At 43.7% G+C, this 18633-nt stretch overlaps 1 protein-coding gene and 1 pseudogene across 2 annotated transcripts in view; one reads left to right on the top strand and one right to left on the bottom strand.

Moving 5' to 3' along the window:
• Nucleotides 1-9862: 9862 nt before the first annotated feature.
• The window catches only part of TMC2 (transmembrane channel like 2), a gene marked incomplete at both ends in the record, with an annotated part of 59161 nt that continues 50390 nt past the window's right edge, over nt 9863-18633 (bottom strand). Inside the window, 4 exons of the mRNA XM_080931687.1 lie at nt 9863-10077; nt 13105-13222; nt 14522-14600; nt 18458-18583. Coding sequence (XP_080787813.1) covers nt 9863-10077; nt 13105-13222; nt 14522-14600; nt 18458-18583 — 538 coding nt within the window. The remainder of the gene's footprint in view (nt 10078-13104; nt 13223-14521; nt 14601-18457; nt 18584-18633) is intronic.
• On the top strand, nt 10168-10616 carry LOC308431828 (small ribosomal subunit protein uS15-like; annotated as a pseudogene). Its single transcript has one exon. The product of its transcript is annotated as a small ribosomal subunit protein uS15-like (transcript).

The following is an 18633-nucleotide window of genomic DNA, read 5'->3' as shown; positions in this document are numbered from 1 at the left end:
ACACGGGGTAGAGATGGCTCAGTGGTGAAGAGTACTGAAGTCCGAGATTCAGTTCCCAGCACCTAGAGACCATCCACCTGTAACTCCAATTTCAGGGGCTTTCTTTTAGCCTCCACAGGTACCAGATACATGTGTTGCATACACACAGGCAAAACACCCGTACACTAAAACATTTTAAAAATTTAAACAGCGCGATGGGGAGATCTCTAAGGTCTGCCTTGCTCAGGACATCAGACATTGGGCTAATCCAACCTTTCCCCCGTCCTCTCAAGTGTTTCAACAAAAAAAAAAAAAAAAAAAAAAAAAAAAAAAAAAAAAAAAAATTGAAGCACATAGTTCATTTTATTTCACTTGTAAATTTATATTAAGCATTAAACTGATAAATCATAATAGTCTCAATATTGTCTACAGATATGGTTATTACTGCATTTTGATTTATGATCTTAATAGTCACTTTTTCCAATATAGACAGGCCTGGGCTATATAGCAAATTCCAAGGCAGGCAAGGTTACCCAGTGAGACTGTTTCAGGAAAAGTCTTTATAAGAGCTATAAATGCTTGTGATTAGATGAGGAGATACAGCACAAACAAGATATTCCTTTGGATTCTTCACCTCCATCACTTCATGTCACCCCTGGAGTTGAATGGTGACACACACCTTTAATCACAGCACTTGGGAGGCAGATATCTGAATTCAAGGCTAGCTTGGTCTGTATTGATGGATAGCTCCAGTCTAATCAGGGTCACATAGTAATACCCTGTTTCAAAAAATAAAAGTTCTCCAATATTATAATCCTGAACGTAAGTGGGTATCTGTGATATCAGACACCATCTCTTCCTTTCCCTGGGGTTCTTTGATAAATTAATTGCTTTTGCCTAGGTTCAGACAGACCTTTCCTACCAAAGTAGACTTTTGTAAAGTCATTGGTTTTTGTCTCTAAGTTACCTTTCTCCATACTTCCTGAATATTTTTAAAGCAGAAATTCATGTTTTGTTCATGGTTGCTCGTAGTGAATGAAGTAATAAGACAGTTATAGGTGTTGGTCCTCTGTAATCACCTGTGGTAGTTGTTCTCCAGAAGGGCCAGTAACGAGCCACACCTCCTGATAACCAGGGTTATGGCCCCACGGACACGGCTTGAGTCTGCCACTTCTGGGCCTCAGCCTCTTGCATGTTTGTTGACTGAGTTTGCCTCATAAGAAGTGCGGATACTGTGCTGAGGAGTCCCATGGAGACTGCATGGGGATAGAGGGCAAGCCTTCCAACTCTCTCTGACAAAACAGTCATTCTAGTCCTTACCGCTGTCTCTGACTGCAGCTGCAGGAGACCCTAGATGAGACAAGAGTAGTATGTACCCTGTCTATTCACAGAACTGTGGCTTCAAAACCATTAAATTATGGGGGGGACTTATTAAGCTCCAATAAATATGAGTCAAAGTAAGCAAACCCATGTGGGAGCCCAAGCTCTGTGACTTACAGTGTGGTTGGAAATTAATCACCTGACCTTGAGACTCCTATTTCTTCAGAACAAAGATTAAAGGCTCATTCATCCCTTTACAAACGTTTATTGACTATCTAGTATTGGGGCAGCTATGAAATAGGTCCCTGACATGGTGGGCACTCAAATGCTAGTGGTCATTCATCTTGCTTTCTGGATCATTTTTATTGTTGTAATGTTATTATTTGAGACAAGTTCTTACTACTGTACTCTGGCTGGAATGGAACTCACTACCTAGACCCCTGGCCTTAACTCACAGAAATGTAATTGCCTCTTCCTCCTAATGCTGGGATTAGAGGTTCACACCACTCCAACCAGCTTCTTTTTAAAATTATTGAGTGCTTTAACAAAATGTGCACGACCTTTATAATATTTTGTAATAGTTTTTCCTTTCTCTTTTTGTGATTTTGGTGATTGAACCCAGGGCCTCAAGGGTGCTAGGTAAGTGTTCCATCACTGTCTCTCCAGCTCACTTTTTTGTTCATTTGTCAATAAATGGCATACCATTCTATATAAGAATCTCCTGTGTAGTGCTTACAAAAAGGGACCTATCCTGACTGCCCTCTGAAAGACCTAACAAGCAGCTGAAAGAGTCAGATGCAGATATTTTCACCCAATCAATGAACAGAAGCTGCTGACCCCAGTGGTTGAATTAGGGAAGAGCTGGAGGAAGCTGAGGGGGAGGGCTGGCAGTTTCAACCTACACCCCTGAGATCTCTCAAACACTAGATCACCAACCAGTTTGCATATAACAGCTGATATGAGGCCCCCAACACATATACAGGAGAGGACTCTCAGGTCTGGGTTCAGTCAGAGAAGAAGTACCTAACCCTCAAGAGACTGAGAGACTGGAGGCCCCTGGGATTTTGGAATCCTTTGTGGAGGCGGTGGTGAGGCTGTCAGCCCGGTGGAGACATCAAGATGGGTGGAGGTAGGGTAGATAAAACAGTAGAAGGGTGAACCAGGAGGGGAATAGAATCTTGAATATAAAAATAAAACCTTGAATGTAAAAAGGGAAAAAAAAATTTAACACCAATTTTTACACAACCTCATTTACTTTTTAAAATGACTTCAGTCATTCACTTACATGTGTAAACAACATATTGTCTCTAAATACAATTTTGTTTCCTGTGATTTAACAGTTTCTAATACCAATAAACTTTCAGTAGTGGTAGGTAGAAATTTACTTTCATTGTTTAAATGACAGGAATTGGAAAATCGATTCAGATGGTAAATTTGCTGATTGTTAGTATTTTTAAGATAATTCCTTTCTAGGTCCAGCCATCTGCCTGTAAATTTCATAGTCATTGTTTTTAATAGCTGAGTATTCTGTTGTATAAATGTACCAGAATATGTTTTCATATGTGTGTAAGGATGCACATACATGTAGAGGCCAGAAATCGATGTTGGATGACTTCTTTTATGGCTCCCATCTGATTTATATCTATCTATCTGTCTGTCTATCTACCTATCTATCTATCTATCTATCTATCTATCTATCTACCTATCTATCTATCTATCTATCACTATGTAGACCAAGCTAATCTTGAATTTAGATACTGGCCTGCCTCTACCTGAAGAATGCTGGAATTAAAGGCATGTATCACATGCCCAAACCTTTATTTTCTTCTAAAAATACATTCAAATTTATTATTTGTGTATTATGCCATAGTACATGTATGGTCAAAGGACAGCTTGTGAGAATTGGTTCTTTTCTTCAACCATGTGGGTCCCGGGGATTAAACTCAGTCATCAAGATGGGTAGCAAGTGCCTTTACCCATTCAGCCATCTTTTCTTTTTTTCTTTTCTCCATTTAATTTTTTTGAGACAGGGTTTCTCTGTGTGGCCCTGGCTGCCTTGGAACTAACTCTGTAGAGCAGGCTGGCCTCAGAGATTGGCCGTCATCCAGAGTGCTGGATGTGTGTCACCACTGCCTGGCTAAGTCACCTTTTCTTTCTTTCAATTTTGAGGGAGGGTATTACTGTAGGTCTGGCTGGCTTGGAACTTGTTATGTAAGCCTTAAGCTCACCAGAAATATGCTCACCTCTGCCGCCCAAATGCTGGGATTAAAAATGTGTGCTACTAATCTGGGCTGCATTTTGTCAGCCCCATAATTTCATTTATAAAAGGAAAAATTTAAATTAAAATTTATTAATAACAATAATAAAGTTATTTTGAGACATGGTCCCTATGTAGGCTGATACGGAACTCATTCTGCAGATCACATGGCCTCAAACTCCCAGAGATCCACTTGTCTTCGTCTCTAGGGTGCTAGGCTAAGAGCTGTGTGCTATGCCCTGGTCAGGTTCCCTTTCTGGCTAGCGCATCATCCATTTACATCCAGATGATGGTTTGTATATGCTAGGCCCCGTTGGAGGAGGTGTGGCCTCATTGGAGTAGGCGTGTCTCTGTGGGCGTGGTCTATAAGACCCTCATCCTAAGGGCCTGGAAGCCAGTAGTCTGCTAGCAGCCTTCAGATGAAGATGTGGAACCCTCTGCTCCTCCTGCACCATGCCTGCCTGGATGCTGCCATGTTCCTGCCTTGATAATGGACTGAACTTCTGACCTGTGAACCAGCCCCAATTAAATGTTGTCGTTATAAGACTTGCATTGGTCATCGTTGTCTCTTCACAGCAGTAAAACCCTAAGACAATGAGTGAGTGTACAAGTCAGGGCGATAGTGGGAAAACTGTCGTCCTCAATATTGAGCTGTGGAAACTGAAGCTCAAGAACATTAGGTGATTGGGTTCCTTAAGATTGATGGGAACAAGGCCTGCTTCATTCTACTCCTTCTTGACCTTCCACATCTCTTGGTTTACAGAAGCCCTCCTCACTCCCAACCCACCAGTGCAAACGGAGGCCTCTGCTGAGGGACCTCTCCCATAGAGATAACGGGGCCTGACGTTATCAATGACCTCTTCCCCTAGTCCCTGAGGGCTGGGCAGTGTCTCAGGCTAAGACTGAGCAAGATGAGGCCCTGTGTTTAAGTCTGTATATTTTTGTGTAAGAGATAAATACTTTTATCTGCCCACCAAAACTCATTTGTGATGGATGAACAATGGCTCCCAGTTCTTAGTGTTCCTGCCATTGGGAGATGTAGTCTGTTTCTACCCTTTTAATCTGGGTAGAGAATGCCACAGAATGACATTGTGCTAGCCCCAGGGTTCAAGAAGCCTTGTCACTTCTGCTCTCTATAGGACCTCTGAGGCTACTCATAAATATAAGCCAGAGGTGAGGTAACCTGCTAGAAATTCGGGGGTGAGCAGAGGCAGCAAGCCAGTCCCAGATGACGTGACATCCTAGTACCTAGTCTGTGTGGCACAGGTATTCTAAGGGAAAAAGGGGAGGTGGTCCTTGCCCTTGCCAAGTTTAGAACTTGTTGTATCCTGATCCCACCACAGGAGGCGCCAGAGTCAGAGCTCTCCCTAGCAGAAGAATCTTATTCTGCTACACCACCTTGGCTTGCTGGTGGCCAAACACATCTGGTGCTGGAAGGCGGCAGTGGCAGTAACCAAGGCTGCAACTGTAAGTCAAGTGTAGATGCTCAGATGAGAGGAGACCCGGGCAGCCTGACAGGATAATCTCTGACGGCTGGATGGCCAGGAGAGTGGTGCAGTTGTGTCAGGAGTGCTCACCACACTGGACCTCTCTGAATCTGAGGTTAGTAACTGGGTGGGGCACACTGGTCCAGTTCCTTCTGAGCTGAGTCCACAAAGCTCTACAGGCAGGACGGATGCATTTATCCCCGTGCTGTGGATAATGCCACCTGGGTGGCCATGCCCTACACACAGCTCTGCTGCCAGCCCTCCTCCTCAGGCTGTGACTTCATATTCCTCAGGGAATGTGAAGATGGAATATGCTGGAAAGTCTCCCGTAAGAAAGCAGAGCAGATAGCCACCTTCATTTGGTTTTGAATAAGCAATGTCCTTCGTCTGTAAGCCCACATCACCTTAACATTTTCCTCTCACCCAGGTGTACTTCCTCCACCTCATTCTTTAGCTTACTCAAGCAGCAGTGAAGACAGTGAGGGGTAGAGAAGTTGCTCAGTGGTTAGAGCACTGGCAGTGGACTGGGGTTTGAATCCCAGCATCCATAAGGTTGCTAACAACTGTCTATAACTCCAGTTCTGGGATATCTGATGCACTCCTCTGAACTCCATGGGCACCAGGCATGCATAAGGCATGTAGACATATATGCCAGCAAAACACCCATGCAGAGAAAAATACAAATAAAGCTTTAAAAAAAAGAACAAGATTGGCTTTATACATTAAGTACTGCCAATGTGGACTTCCAGCTCCTGAAAATACCCATAATGCCACAGGACTTTCTTGTGTAGATCTAAGAAACAGTCAACCTTTCCTTTGTTCTCCACACATAACACAGTCCTCTCTAGCCTGTGTGTGCTGTATTCCAGATTGCAACACTAACCTTTGCTTATTAACAGACAGAATCTCCCTTACTGGAGATCTGCCTTCATAGTGTTGACTTTGACACAGCTTTATGGAGCGGTTCACAGGGGAATGACTGTGGCCTATCAATTCCAGAGGGATTAGAAACTCCCACTCAATGCCAGGTGTGTGAACCATTATGGGATTGTGCCTTTCGGCTTCATTTGCTTGCAATGCCCAGAACAGGTTTTTCTTCTGTTGTAGTAACCTCTTCAACCTGAATAAACCCGTTCAATGGAAACACAACTCAGTTAATGTGAATACAAGCTGCAAGCCTAGATTAGGCAGATCTACCACTACACTACTCTGTTCCCCAGCTATGAGAGCCCTTAGAACTTGCGGTTTCTCCAGGCCACGGTGTTCCAGCTCCATCTTCTTCCACCTTTTCCTCCTCCCCAGACCCTCTCTCTCCACCTTCCCAAGCTCTGTCACCAGCTCTTGCCTTTATTTTACAAATTAAAATGGGAAGAAAGTTCTGATGAAGTCACCTGAGTATGGGACTAGGCAGCTCTTCTTGGGGAAGTGGAATTAGCGTCAAAATACAAACAGCTGTAGGACAATTCACAACAACTACCACCTTCTCCTCCTCCTTCCCTCCTCCCCTCCCCCTCCCCTCTCCCTCTTCTTCTTTCCTCTGTGTGTGTGTACTATCTACATACATGTGCATGTGTGTGCACACATGAGAGGCACATATATGTAGATATTCCTACATCAACCTGGGTATTTTAACTTAGGAGTTGTTTCCTTCTTACTCCTTCCTTTCCTCTCTCCTTCTCTCCCTCCCTCCCTTCTTCCCTCCCACCTCTCCACTCTGCACATACATGTACACACTCCATTGTATACACATGATATGGAGATCCATATCCAGTGCCTTCCCCTATCCCTCTCTACTTTAGTTTTTGACACAGAATCATGGAACCTGGAGCTCACTGTTTGAGCTGGACTAACCTGTCAGCACACCTCTAGAATCTCTCTGTTTCTGTGTCCCCTTGCCAGGAAGCACTGGGTTATAGATGCAGGCTATTGCTTCTAACTTTTCCATGGGTTCTGGGGCTCAAACCCAGGTCCCTGTACTTTCACTGTGAGTGCTTTACTGATTAAGCTATCTCCCCAGCCCACCTCCAAATTCTTGACCCGAAGACACTATTCAATATAACAAATACTTAATATACTTGACTTTCTTTTTGGATTTTTGAGACAGGTTCTTGTGATGTAGCCTTGGCTGGTCTGAGATTCACTATGCAAACACAAATGGCACTGAACTTGATGGAAACCTCATCTCTGTCTCCCGAGTGCCCAGAATTATAGGCATGTGCCACTATGCCCAATCCATTTTTTAAAGATTTATTTTATTTTTATTTATGAGTACACTGTAGCTGTCTTCAGACACTAGAAGAGGGCATCAGATCCCATTACAAATAGTTGTGAGCCACCATGTGGTTGCTGGGGATTGAACTCAGGACCTCTGGAAGAGCAGTCAGTGCTCTTAACCACTGGGCCATCTCTCCAGCCCATGCCCAACCCACTTTAGGGGCTCATTTGGTATACAGCAATAGACAGCAAATATATTTCTTTACATAAAACTGTGCTTCCTCAGAACAGGCGATGTATTTGGTTTGTAATAGGTGCTTATGTGTACTGTTAACTGTCAGATGCCCGACAGTAAGAGGCTGATGGCTGAAGAGGGACCTCCACTGGTTCTTGTTTCTGAGTTGGCATTGTGCATGCAAGATGATCCTGACGACATGGAAGCTGCTGTGGGCTTTGCTGGCTGGTGTGGCTCAGCTTGCTTGTGTTCCTGTGCTGATATCTTAGGTAAGCTTACAGACAGCATGTTTGTCCCTAGATGGCAAGGTGTGACTTGAAGGCAGTCTCAGATCTGGAGGCTCACTGGGGGTTCATGGAGATCTTCATTTTGTTAGGATGGACTGAGGTGAAGTAACTACCCTGTTTCTCCTGCTCCGATGTCTTCATTTCCGCTCCATTATAGCTTATGTGTGAAATCCAGTTTGAGAACTGTGCAATTAACAATGTAATTAACTGTGTAATTGGATAAGTCATGAATAGCTGTGAAATCTTCTCACAACCAGGACTTTGCCTGATGTTCAGTGTGTGTGTGTGTGTGTGTGTGTATGTGAGTATGTGTGTGTGTGTGAGTGTGTATGTATGTGTGTGAGTATGTGTGTATGTGTATGTATGTGTGTGAGTATGTGTGTGTGAGTGTGTATGTATGTGTGTGAGTGTGTATGTATGTATGTGTGTATGTGTGTGTGTATGTATGTGTGTGTATGTGTGTGAGTATGTGTGTGTAAGTATATGTATGTGTATGTGAATGTGTGTGTGAGTGTGTATGTGTATGTGTGTGTATGTGTGTATGTATGTGTGTGAGTGTGTGTATGTATGTGTGTGAGTATGTGTGTGTGAGTGTGTGTATATGTATGTGTGAGTGTGTATGTGTATGTATGTGTGTGTGAGTGTGTGTATGTATGTGTGTGAGTATGTGTGTGTGAGTGTATATGTGTATGTATGTGTGTGTGTATGAGTATGTGTGTGAGTGTGTGTGTATGTATGTATGTATGTATGTATGTGTATATGTGTGAGTATGTGTGTGTGAGTGTGTGTGTATGTATGTGTGTGAGTGTGTATGTGTGTGAGTATGTGTGTGTATGTATGTATGTGTGTGTGTATGTATGTGTGTGAGTGTGTATGTGTGTGAGTGTGTGTGTGTATGTATGTATGTGTGTGTGTATGTATGTGTGTGAGTGTGTATGTGTGTGAGTGTGTGTGTGTGTATGTGTGTGAGTGTATATGTGTATGTGTGTATGTGTGTGAGTATGTGTGTGACTGTGTATGTGTATGTGTGTATGTGTGTGAGTATGTGTGTGTGTGTGTGTGTATGTGAGTGTGTGTGTGTATGAGGGGGGGCTTCTGAGGGCCCCTGAGGACTCAGGTGATAATAGCTACAAGAATGTAACTGGCTAAAGGAAAGGGTTCCCTTCAGCATACTCAGAGACTTGGGGTGAGATGCCCCCTTGTCCTGAAGTTTTGCTGCTCACCTGTGTCTGGGGATACAGAGGAAAGTACTGTCTTTCTTACACTTGGGGTTCTAGAGAACCCTGAACTAAGACTTCCACCTTGCGAAGCCTTTTAAACAGTCTGGCTTCCCTCACTGTGCCTCACTTTTCGACATTCAGCAAAAAATTACCATCTTTAAGAACCCTTAACGGGAAACAGGATAATAACTTTTAGAATTTGATGCATGAAAGTGACCTTCTTTCCCTGAGCAATCTTCAAGTTCTCTTCAGTTGGATCAAAGAACCATGTTGCGTGTATGTTTCTCTGTCTTGCTGCTAGGAGGCTCCAGTGCAGTCTCTGCGTTTGATTGGCACCAGCTTCCCCGGGCTGGGTGTTGGGTGTTGCAGATCTTTCTGTCGGGAGGACTCTGGCTCCTCCACCTCTATTTGCTTTTTCGTGGACCTGTCATATGAACTCTCTAGCCTCCTTTAGATGGGCATGATGTAAGATCTGTAGACTTCTCCATACCATAGTTCTGTTCAGAGGGGCTGTACAAACTGGGTCCTAACAAGCACACCATAGAAAAGGTCCACACGGAGTCATGACCTCATCCTTACCTCCCCAAGTGTGGATGCAAAGGAAACCACTAGTGTGTGAGGTCCAGGGTTTCCTGAACAAGATATTGGGAGTGCCCGTTAATTCAAACAAGGTTTCGGCTCCTCCCACTCCCCTGCTCTCCCCTTTGGGTAGTAATAAAGGGCTGGAAGCAAGGATTAAACTTCCTGTGTTACATGTACCATAAGGAAACATACACGTGTGTGAGATGAAAAGGGAAGAGATATGTAAAACAGAAGAGCCGTAGGATCAAGCCCAGGACTGGGACAGCCATGAATGCCAGCCATCAGTTGTGAGGCCTCTGCGTTCTCTTTCCAGGTGACCTGCCTGTGTAAGTCTGAGACTGGGGTTGGCCAGAATCTTGTCTGACTTTCGGTGGCTGAGATCCAACATGGCGCCAGGAGGTAGACTGTGAGGCCCCACGCTCAGTTCTGGAGGAGCTGAAGCCCGTCGCTTTCTTGTCCAGAGTCTGGATTTGACTGGGAGAGTGAGATGTGGGCTCTGGAAAAGAGAGATAAGAATAAAGATGCAGGTGGCTTGACTTCCGGTGCCACTTCCTACCTCGGTCTTTGCTGCCGGATCTCCACCATCATGGGTCGCATGCACGCTCCCGGGAAGGGCCTGTCCCAATCGGTACTGCCCTACCCCCATAGCGTCCCCACGTGGCTGAAGCTGACGTCTGACGACATGAAGGAACAAATTTACAAGTTGGCCAAGAAAAGCCTGACTCTCTCAGATAGGTGTGATCCCGAGGGACTCACATGGTGTGGCACAGGTCCGTTTTGTGACTGGAAATAAGATCTCGAGAATCCTTAAGTCCAAAGGCCTTGCCCCTGATCTCCCTGAGGATCTCTACCATTTGATTAAGAAGCAGTTCCTGTCCGAAAGCACCTCGAAAGGAACAGAAAGGATAAGGATGCTAAATTCCACCTGATTCTGGTAGCAGAATTGACCGGTTGGCTGGCTACTATAAGACTAAACGGGTGCTTCCACCCAACTGGAAATATGAGTCATCTACAGCCTCTGCTCTAGTGGCATAGATGCTGTTGTCTACACAAGCAATAAAATTACTTTGAGTTAAAAATAAAAGAATAAATATGCAGAAGATTGTTTCTGTGCTTCAATTGGAGCTTTTTGGAGCCGCTCTGCTGTACATGTAGATCTAGTTCCATCTGGAGCTGTCAGATCGCCCTTGGGGTCTGGTATGCACTTGACTAGAAAGAGCTTTGTCTGCTGGCTGGGAACTACAGTTTGAACTCTGACCTTAAGCTGGAGGCTTTTTCGTTTGATTTTTAGATTTTAAGGAAACGTTTGTTTGTTTGCTTGTTTATATATGTGTGTGTCAGGTGTGTGCAGGTGTCTCTGGAGGACTGAAGTCATCAGATTCCCCTGGAGCTGGAGTTACAGGAGCTATGAGCCACCCAGTCTGTGTGCCGGGGAAACTTGTGGCCTCTGGAAGAACAGCAAGCATTCTTAACTGCCGAGCTGCCCCTTCAGCCCCAAGGGTAGAGTTTTATTCTAGGTCTTCCAGAATTAAAATTGGGACCATAGTAACAGCAGCCTCTCAGAGTGGTGGCCAGGTGAAATCTGATGATAGATGGGAAGAGAGTATGTAATCCCCTAGAAAATAGCCTCATTTCCAGCTTGTTTGCTTACATATTTTGTCCCTCCTTCTTGTTCCAAGACAGGGACACACTCCTTCCTAAACTCAGTTCCTCTTTCTTATGGAACACAAATAGACAGTGTTCCTCTGAGGAGTTGTATGACCACCGCCAACTATGACTTGTAGGCTTTTCTTCTTTCAGACATTTGATGCAGGCAGAACCATGGGATGATGGAAGGATTCATCTTTTCCTTCCAAAGCAGACAAGCATTGGGAACAGTGTAGTGTCCTGGGGTCCTATTTAGTTTTGAGTTAATGCCCGCCATACCCCCCTCTTATAATAATGCATTTGGCAACTTGGCTCCTTTACCTGAATGTACCATTAACACTGCATCTATGAACAATGCACCTAGCAACTTCAGAACTCCCTCTCTGAACAGTAGTATGCATCTCCGGCCCCTAACAACAATTACATTTAGACAGTTTCTGTTCAAGTTTATTCCTGATCTGTCCGGGTATGATAAATGGAAGAGCTGGTTCATTCTGAACTTGTTTTGAGCACATGCACAGTAGGGCAAATGCTCACAGCGGAAACATGAACATGTGACTTAATCTATGGATAAAAAAGGGAATCCACCAAACTATGCCTCTTGGTGACCAGCCACTACTTCCCCACACAATGAGACTCAGATTACCTTCACGTGTCCTCTGCTGCAAATCCTTATCTGCAGTGTCCCTTTCTAATTGGTACTGTTGCTTCAGTCCCAGCAAAGCTTCTCACCCCAGCAACGCTGTGTGAGCCCTTATCTCTGGTTCTTTTGGACAAGAGCCCCAGAACCTGAAAATACCTAACCTCAGCCCCTGGTCACCCCAACATCCCCTGTACTTGTGCATACGAAGCGGAAACACCCCATTTGGATTTTGCTTTAAGTGAGATGTAATGAGATATTTTGGACCCGTTGGTCACAGCACACAGTATTCTGCTTAATGCTTAAAAATAATGGTGAAGAATATGTGAAATGCAACTGCTAATAAACTGGAACACACAGGAAACTCCTAACTCTTAAATTACTGACTGATAATCTATGGTGCATCTTGTACAGTGCTCTCATCCAAGGCTGACACTGTGGCATATTGACACCCTGTAAAACAGAGGTGCTCCTCAGACAACCTCACACACGGTCTGTCAGTCCTGGCATTTCCTCGATCCAACATCAGAGCCTGGTCTGTCTGTGATCACTCTTTCGAGACCCGAGACCCTTCTGGGAGAAACTATTTGCCCTTTCTAATCAGTTTATTCCACATGGTATGTCTCTTTGAAAGTTATTATTATTAGTTTATTTTTTTTCCAAGACGGGGTTTGTCTGTGTAGTTCTGACTGTTCCGGAACTCGTTCTGTAGACCAGGCTGGCCTCCAACTCACAGATCTGCCTGCCTCGGCCTCTGGGGTGCTAGGATTAAAGGCATATGCTGTCACTGCCTGGCAGAAGTTTTTATTATTATTTATGTATATGACCATTTTTCCTGCATGTATGTTTATGGGCTGTGTGTGTAGTGCCCGCAGATGCCAGAAGATGGCGTTGGACTGTGAGCCACCATTTGGGTGCTGGGTATAGAACCTGATCCTTTGGGAGCAGCCAGTACTCTTGAGCTCTGAGCTACCTCTCCAGCTCCAGCATGTCTCTTTTTAGAAACTACAAACTGCTACCAGAGGTAGTATTTGTTAGTGTGTTCTGTGCACCAGGGTTCCATTGAGCACTTTACATGGTCAGCTTTCATCACCACCACCCCAGGAGGTAGGTGCTTCATATTGCTAAGTAGTTTTCAGTGTCCTTGTCTCAAACCCAGGTCAGCCCACGTTCACATTGGGTGTTCTTTACAACTTCCATGCAGACTCAGAAAAAGTCTTTATCCTGGCAAAATACCTTCTTTAGGAAGATGTAGCTGGGTGGCATTTTTGAAGCTGTTCTTAGTTGTGCCCTCTGAATATGTGACTGTGGCTTTTCCCTTGATGGATTTATGGTTCTTCTCAACTTCACGGAGCTGAAAAGAAAAAAAGGAATCATTTATGCCAGCAAAGGGTATGGATGTCTCTGATCTTAGATCCAAAGCTTAGAGCCTTGGATCGTGAGGAGTGAGGTAGGAGCGGGCTTCAGTTCTTTTTTTATTTTTTATAAATTTAATTAACTTACTACATATACAGTGTTCTGCATGTGTGCCTGCAGGCCAGAAGAGGGCACCAGATCTCATCACAGATGGCTGTGAGCCACCATGTGGTTGCCGAGAATTGAACCCAGGACCTCTGGAAGAGCAGTCAGTGCTCTAACCACTGAACCATCTCTCCAGCCCATATTTACAGTTCTTGCTGACGACCTTCAACTGCCTGCTATTGGTTCTACAACTAATTGGAGAGTGTAGTGTGTGGCTCGGGTTCACACGGCACTTGAAGGAATGTCTATCCTTCAGTGTTCTTCTGAATCTGGGCAGAAGGAGGTGTGGGTGGGGAACTGGCAACAAGATACATAAAGTTAGTTGAGAAGCGTGACAGGGAATGAGGGTGACAGGACTCAGAGATTGTTAGAGTTTGTCCTTTAGAGTGTGTGTGTATGTGTGTGTGTGTGAGAGAGAGAGAGTGTGTGTGTGTAACTCAGAGATTATTATTAGTTTGTCCTTTAGAGTGTGTGTATATGTGTATCTCTCTGTGTATGAGTGTGTGAATGTGTCTCTGTATATATGTGTGTGAATGTGCTATATGTATATGTTTATGTGTGTTTGTGTATGTGAGTGTGTGCATGTGTGTGAGTGTATGTATAAGTATGTGCATGTATGTGAGTATGTGTGTGTGTGTGCTTGTGTGGAAGTATGTGTATGTGTGTGTGAGTATGTGGTATATATATGTGTGTATGTGAGTATGCTTGTGTATGTGTGAGTGTGTGCTTGTTTATCAACGAGACTGAGGAGACCTCTTAGGCTAAGGATCAGCAATATGTTGTTTGGTCATTTCTTTTATTATCTGTATTATAAAGGGATGTGTGTATGTGTGTGTGTGTGTGTGTGTGTGTGTGTGTGTGTGTGTGTGTGTGTACACGTGCTTGTGCCCAAATGCATGAGTGCTAGTGAAGCCTTGTGGATATTAAGCACTCTCTCTACCACTAAGCTGTACCATCAACCTCTCATATTTTCATACGGTATGTGCTGTTTAACCCTACAGGATGCTTCCTATAGTGCAGGATTCTGGGATTCTGCTTATGAGAAGAGCATGAAACAAACATAACTGACATCACAGAGCAAGTCATCAAGAAACAAGAACACAGGTAGGGATGCAGCTCTCAAGACACTCACCGCTTGGATTTTCTTTCGAAGCTGGGCATTAGCTCTGGAAAGACTTTTTGAAACTGAGTTCAGGTAGTAGATGGCCAGACTAAAAGAGAAAAAGCATATCTCCTATCATCCTGGGATATTAGAAAATGACAGGAGCTGGGTGTTTTCCCTAGGATCCCTGAAGTACCAATGCTTTGTCTTTAGCAGGGTAGAGCCGGTTCTGGACACCCTCTCCATTTTATTGAGTTTGGGCATAACATACCATCTACCAAAGTTAAATCAAGACCAGCTAAGCAATTTAAACAGAGCTGTAATCCCTAATGATATAGAAGTAGTAAATAAAATTCTCCCAGCCCCCCCCAAAAGCACAAGGCAAGATGGTTTTAGCATAGAATTTTGTTAGACTATCAAAGAAGAGTTAAATACAATACTCCTGAAATTATTCCACAAAATAGAAACAGAAGGAATATAGTCAAATTCTTTTTATAACCACAGTTATCCTGATATCCACCACACATAAAGGCCCAACAAAGAAAAATACTGACCACTTTCTCATATGAACTTAGATGTAAAAATTCTCAATAAAATACTTGCAAATCAAATCAAAGAACATATCAAAAAGATCAGCATCCATGATCAAGTAAGTAGGCTTGTTCCAAGGTGCAGGAATGATTCAACAAATGTAAGTCAGGAAATGTAATCCACTATATAAATAGATGGCAAGAGAAAAGCCACTTAGTCACCTCATTAGATGCAGAAAAGGCCTTTGAGAAAATCTAACACCCACTCTTGATAAAGTCCAGGAGAGATTAGGGATTTCAGGGACACACTTCAACAAATAAAATAAATTTTCAACAAGGTAATAGTTGAAAATTCATCAACTCAAATGGAGAGAAACTCAAATAATTCCCACTAAATTAAAGAACAAGATGAGGTTGTCCACACTTTTCATACTTAGTCTTAGCTGAGCAATAAGACAGCGGAAGGAGAAATCAAGGGAATACAAATTAAAAGGGGAAAAGTCAAAGTACCTTTATTTGCAGACTACATAATTTAGTATATGTGAGTGGCCCTAAAAATTCTACTGGGCAATTCCTACAGCCGATAAACACTCTCAGCAAAATAGCAGTATACAAAATTAACATAAAAAGGTAGCCTTCCTATGTACAAATGACAAATGGGCTGAGAAAAAATCAGGGAAATAGCACCTTTCACAATGTCCTCAAATAATATCACATATCCTAGGGTAACTCTAACAAAGGAAGTGAAACACTTGATGATAAGAACTTTAAGACACTGAAGAAAGAAATTGAAGAGAATATCAGAAGATGGAAAGGTCTCCTATGGTCAGGGATTGGTAGGATGAATATAGTGAAAATGGCCATCCTACCAAAGGCAGTCTACAAACTCAATGCGATTTCCACCAAAACCTCAATGAAACTCTTCACAGAACTTGAAAGGACATTTTTCAACTTCATATGGAAACATAAGAAATGTTATAGGGTAGCTAAAATGATCCTGAGTCGTAAAAGTACTGGAGGTACCACCACCCCCATCTTAAACTATGCTACAGAAACAATAAAAAACCAACATGGTATTGGCACAAAAACAAACACACACAAAAACAAATCAGGGAAATAGACAGAAACACACAGGAAAGAAGACAGCAAATGGTGCTGGTTAAATTGTGAAAAAACGAGAAAACCATGGGGAACAAGCCAGTCAGAATTCCTCTGTGGCTCTAGTGAATGATCCTGCTTGAGATCCTGCCCTGACTCCCTTCAGTGATGGACATGGAGTCATGTAAGCCAAACAAACACCCCCCCCCCCTTAAAGGTGCCTTTGGTTATAGTGTTTGTCATAGCAACAAAAAGCAAACTAATACAACCCGGACATGTAGAGAGAACCTTTTATAAGCATAACCTGTCAATGAAAAGGTTTATGGCCAATGAGTTGAGGCAGAAAATAGGAGGTTTGATATCTGTCAGCAAGAGAGAGAATTCTGGGAAATGGTCAAGACTGGGGAGATTTGTCCAGGAACCACTTAGATGAACATAAGCCAGCAGGTAACTGAACTCAGGATAGAATAAAGGAGAAATTTACTTCAGGAACTCTGAGGAGATAGAAATAAGAAGACAAGGAGAGGAAACCAGTCACATAGCTGAACCCAGGTTAGAATAAAGGGATAAAAAACTGAGAGCGAATCAGAGAACAAGCCAAAACTCATGGCCTAAGCATTTATTAATAAATAATTAGTCTCAGAGTCCTTATTCTGGGAATTAAGTGGCCAGGAGGAAAATTTTATTATTTTTTATGCAGAAAGGTCAGGCTGAACTGCCCTCTCTGTTATTACTTCATTGTTTCTCATATGAAGTGCCTGAGAGAAATGATTTTAAAGGAGGAAGGATTCATGATTTCAAAAACATCAGCCTATCTTGACAAAGAAGGTGTAAAACAGCTTCATAATGGTGGGTGCGAAGCAAAGAAAAAGACAGCCGGGGCTCAGACAACGTACAAACTCCAAGGACACGTGCCCCAGTGTCAGCCTGACCTGGTATAGAATCACCTAGGAGATGGTACAGAGCACCTCTGGTGTGACTGAGGGTGATGTAGGCAGCGCCATCTGGTGAGCTGGGGTGAATGGGCTGAAGAAGGGAGAAAATGGAGAAAGCACAGCACTGGGTCCCCCTCTCCCCACTTCCTGGCTGGCTATGACAGGAACCGTTCTGCTATGTCTCTAAAACAGGAGCAAAGTGAACCTTCTCTCCCTCAGGTTGCTTCTGCTGAGCATTTGGGTAGCAAATTTCCTCTGAGACAGGACAGCCTATCCGACAGGGGAGTGACTGAAGACTGAGGGTATCTACAGAGGTGAAACAGTCCTGCTGGCAAACTGTTAGAACACAGGAAATAAACAACTCAAAAAAGCTTTAGGGTGACCCAGCACTCAGGAGCCAGAGGCAGGTAGATCTGTATGAGTTCAAGACCATCTGGTCTACCCAGAAATCTCCAGGCTGGTCAGTGCTACATAGGCATATACTATTGTTGTTGTTAAATAAACAAATATGCTAGGGAGTCGCTGAGTGGACCAGATGAACTAGGCCTGCCTCCCCAAGCTTCTGAGCAATAACAACTGCTGAGAGATACTCAGATAAGCAAGCTGCTAAAAAGAGGCAGAGACTAGCAGCGTTGCCTTAGAGAGACTCTTCAATCTGTTGAGCTGCCTGCAGGCTGTGCGGAGAGCTCCAGCTTTGTAGCCTTTGTGAACTGTCATCCATGCTGGGGTGTGTTTTGATGATGCAGATGTCTCTGAGTCACTGCTGCTCTGTAAGTAGTCCAGCACCCTGACTCCCGTAGGTAATCCTAATCAACGCACTGGTTCGCAGAGTTGGACTTTGATGCTGGTAAGATGTTTGTTCACGGTTCCTCAGAAATAGTGTCATGCGACATTTGGTATTGCGGTGACCAGGTAATAATATATCTAATGAACTACTTCTTCCAGCTAGCCCCAACTAAAGTTTCTAGGTCTTCTCAAACATAGTGCCAACAGCTGGGGACCAACACTTCAGCAATGGTCCTTAGGAGATCCCACATATCCAGGCATAACAAACACACCCACACTCTTAGTGTTCTGAGAAGATCAGATTCTGCAGCTCTTTGGTATTTCCAATCAACCTGGTTGGTTGAAAAAGCCCAAGATTCCTTACTCCTAGACAAGTAACTCTGAGACGCTGTTTCTTTGGGTTTTCCAGAAAGATTTACAAGAGACTCATCCATGACAGAGGTAGCCATATCCCTCGCCCTCCCTACTCTCTGATAAACTACTTTTATTTGACTCTGTCTCAGGGTCTGCTTCTGGGAAATCCTGACTAAGAAAGGGAGATGGAGACTCCGGTCCAGAAAGCCTCAGCTCTCAGGAGAAGTTCCCACCAGGCAGAGCCAGGGTTCTGGGTAACTTACAACATCAGTAGGATGGCTGGAATGATCAGGCCTGGATTGGCAAGGAACGCAAAGATCTTGCCCAGGAACTTAGGGAAATCATTTTCGATGGTTTCATGGAGGACATCATACATTCTGTTTTTCCCACTAGAGAGAGGAAAAGATGGTTACAGTATTTACAAAGCTTCCGTGGCACA

The sequence above is a fragment of the Micromys minutus genome (assembly GCF_963924665.1).
Source record: "Micromys minutus genome assembly, chromosome: 17".
Taxonomy (NCBI): domain Eukaryota; kingdom Metazoa; phylum Chordata; class Mammalia; order Rodentia; family Muridae; genus Micromys; species Micromys minutus.
This window is presented reverse-complemented; position numbering and strand designations above follow the sequence as displayed.